We start from the raw sequence: 3549 nt of genomic DNA, 5'->3' as shown, positions 1-3549 counted from the left end.
AGTGAGAAACCACCCCCCCTTCTCTTTTGTTTCCTCTTCCTCGTATAAATAGTGATCCCACCCACCAACCTCCATATCCCTAATGGCCCCCATCTTTCTTCTCAGGGAACAAAAACCCATTCCATAATCACTTCTTAGCACACGCATTCATATACATCCCGCCCCAAACACACACACAAACACACACACACACACACACACACACACACACACGCACGCATGTGTGCACCCACACACCCTAAGGTCGCATTCAAGGATGGTTATAGATTGGGGGTGGGTTTTGGGGTCGGCCCATTGGTTCGATCCTGGGGGCCTCCTGCCCCGCCTGGCACCGGCAGGTTGGCAGCAGCATTTGATCGGATCTTAGTATTGGGTAACTTGTGGTCTTTTTTCCATTTCATCCGCCGATTTTGAAACCATATCTTGATCTGGCGCTCGGACAGGCAAAGGGAGTGAGCGATTTCCACCCTTCGCCTCCGGGTGAGGTAGCGATTGTAGTGAAATTCTTTCTCCAACTCCAGCACTTGCTGCCTCGTGTAGGCTGTCCTGGAGCGCTTGGGCTCCCCTCCGGTGTAGCTGGGGTTGACTGGAAGAAGAGGCACAAAAGAAGTGGGAAGGAGGGAGGACAAAAGAACAAGGGCGGAATGGGGGAGTGTGAAGGTTACTCTTCTGCCTCTTTAAAACAAAACAAGAATGGTCTTCACTGCCCTCAGTCTCCTGCAAGTGATAGTCAAGCAGACCACAAAAACAAATCGCAAACCACAGGTCCCCGCCCCAAATCTGCTCAAGATTTTAAATCCTTCCTTCCTTCCTTCCTTCCTTCCTTCCTTCCTTCCTTCCTTCCTTCCTTCCTTCCTTCTCTCAGAAACCTTTTATGTGGGGGGCACTCCAACATACCTAGGATGGTATTCCAGTCTTAGATCTCTATCAGCCCACCAGACACACCCCATTGCATTTAGTACAGCTTACTTTTGAATAAACCCACCCAGGATAGGATTACAGAAATACACCCATGGGTGTAGCTGGATGCAGTGAATGGAGCACGATGTTTTTAAAATGATACAGGCTTAATTGGAAGGTTTGAAGTAGAATATCTATTCAACCTTTTTTTTGTCTACCCGGAGATCAATGCCTTTAACAAGGACTGGAACCTTCCCTCTTCCTCCGGCCTTGCATAGCCCTAAAATTTATACATCCTGCATTAAAAAAACCTTCACTTCATTCCCAGCCTTAGCTGAGATCTTCAAAGCAATTAAACAACAAAGTTTTAAAGTTAATCTACAGTAAACCCATTAACTTACTATCTGTTAGTTTGGTATCATTGCTAAGAGAATGACAGCAGACTCTCTGCCTTAAATTACGGATAGCAGGCCACTTTTAAATTTATCGGCAATCATAAGCAGAAATCAGAAACAGAGGCCACTATTTACACATGTCGACTATCTAATAAGGAATCCCTCAAGGATAGGAATGAAATATAGAGTGCAGTTAAACCTCACCTTATTGGACTGATAAACACCATAAGTACCTTGAAATCACTCATAGTGAACAGCATTAATAAGCTCAGGGCTGGCAATTTAAGTGCCCCAAGCAAAGTAATATTTATCCACGTGTACCAAAGAGTTAAGTGTGCACCCCAAAGTTCTATAAAGTTTCTGCTGGAATGTAACACACTCTTTAATACTAAATCATCTTTTCTCTGATTCCACTATATAGCCACCTTCAGTGCTTTGAAAAGAGGTTGTGAAAAACTGTCAAAAGACTTTTCAAGAGAGGAATTTGAAAAAAATGTACAAATTGAACTTTTAAAAATCCCATACCTCCTTAAAATTTTTCCAGTGGAAAGGAAAGGAAAGGAAAGGAAAGGAAAGGAAAGGAAAGGAAAGGAAAGGAAAGGAAAGGAAAGGAAAGGAAAGGAAAGGAAAGGAAAGGAAGAAAGAGAATCTGGAGAAGGATGTTAACAGGACTTCAAAGGCAGTTGGCCAAGAAGAGCAATAAAAATTTATGGAGGATGTAATTATAGAGCTCTGCAAACAGGGAGACCATAAATCTCCAAGGGGAATGGTTCTTTTACAACGGGGGCAATAAGCCTTTTTCCCTCTCTTCCCAACGAGACTTTGAGGTGCAGGTTAGTATAAAGCGAACAGCTCTTTAAGGTTCACTTACCCGTGCTAACATGAACCTTCTTCATCCAAGGATAAACTACCGGCTCTTTGCCAGGGCTTTGGTTGAGAGAGTTTTGGCTACAGGAAGGCGGTGGGCTTGGCGTGATGGATTCGCAAGTATGATTTGGTTCGGAGAGATGGTTCTGAAGTCCAGCCGGAGCATGTTGGCTCCTGGGGGAGAGGACCAGTGGCTGGTGCCCAGAGCCCTGACATGGAGGATAGGATGGTTGGTTACAGGCGGACCGCGCTGGGTACAACGCCTCGTGTTGGAAAGAGTTCTCCTGTCGCCTCTGGCCGCTGAAATATTCCGGAGTATGACTGGGAAGGTAATCGTGCTGGGAATATTCTTCGCATGGTGGGAATTTGGGGTCCACATAGTTGGAGTTGATCAAGAAAGAACTCATGGCCATTAATTTTGGAATTGCAAGAGCGCGCGCGCGCCGGCACGCACACTCTCGCTCACTCACACACACACACACGCACACCCCAAAAATATACTAAAATTTATTCCTATTTCTTCAAACCCCCCCTCCCTTTCCCCCTTCGCCCTTCCTTCCCCTCCCCTTCTCGTTTTCCTGTTTCGCAGATCCCTCCTACTTTTGCCGTCAACTGAACAAAGTTAGCTATCCATGTGACCCCATGAACCAATAGAGAGGTAGCCTGGGATTCCCGGATAAGGAAATAATCACGAAGAAGGGAAGGGGTGGGGGCGCACTTTTAGCCTTACCGTTGCCACCTCGCATTCAATTTTAAAGCAGGTTGCTTTGGAGCCAGTTGGGATTTATTTTATCTGTGAAATATATTCGGGATATAAATAGGATCCTGCTTTGCGGTACGAATAATCGGCATTCCGCATTCCTTTTTGATATTTAAAAAAATTATATTAATATTTTAATTTCACACACGCACCCAAAATCGAGTAATTCCATAATCTCTCAAGTCAGGAAGACACAAAATCCTAAACTCCACCCCTTGTCCGCGGATGTTTGGTCAAAACTCTATACACCCAACGTCTCTTTTCGTAGTGAATATTTCAATTCAAAAGGCATATAAAGAACTTTGTTGAGAACAAATATGAAACTGGAAGGAAAAGAACGGGATCTATGTGAGGTATTCATTTTCTTGTCTCGGCTTAAATTTTGTGAGCGAGTCAAACCAGTGGCAAAGATAGATAGAGGTTATTTTGGATCGATAGAAACATCATTAACCAATTCGAATTACCCATCCTTTAAATGACAGCTAGCTTCTGGTTTAGACAGGTTCTCTTTCCATGTTTAGAAGATAAAAATCATATAAACATTAAGAAGTGGAAGAGAGAATTGGAACTAATGTCATCAAATTGTGTTGGGCATTAACTGAAGAAATTCGCTTTTAAAAAAGTATA

General features: G+C 43.8%; 1 protein-coding gene across 1 annotated transcript; it reads right to left on the bottom strand.

Annotated features, from left to right (window-relative positions):
- Positions 1–260: 260 nt before the first annotated feature.
- Positions 261–2841, bottom strand: HOXB4 (homeobox B4; the record flags this gene model as incomplete). The annotated part of the gene is made up of 3 exons (XM_083376099.1): positions 2763–2841; positions 2167–2578; positions 261–586 (listed from the first exon to the last, which is right to left on the bottom strand). The coding sequence occupies exons 2-3, from the start codon at positions 2573–2575 to the stop codon at positions 261–263; spliced, it is 735 nt and encodes a 244-aa protein (XP_083232225.1). The 5' UTR covers positions 2576–2578; positions 2763–2841.
- Between the last annotated feature and the right edge of the window lie 708 nt (positions 2842–3549).

Source organism: Vipera ursinii (genome assembly GCF_947247035.1).
Source record: "Vipera ursinii genome assembly, chromosome: Z".
In the NCBI taxonomy this organism is placed as follows: Eukaryota; Metazoa; Chordata; class Lepidosauria; order Squamata; family Viperidae; genus Vipera; species Vipera ursinii.
The sequence above is the reverse complement of the archived record's forward strand: the minus strand, read 5'-3'. Positions and strand labels throughout refer to the sequence as shown.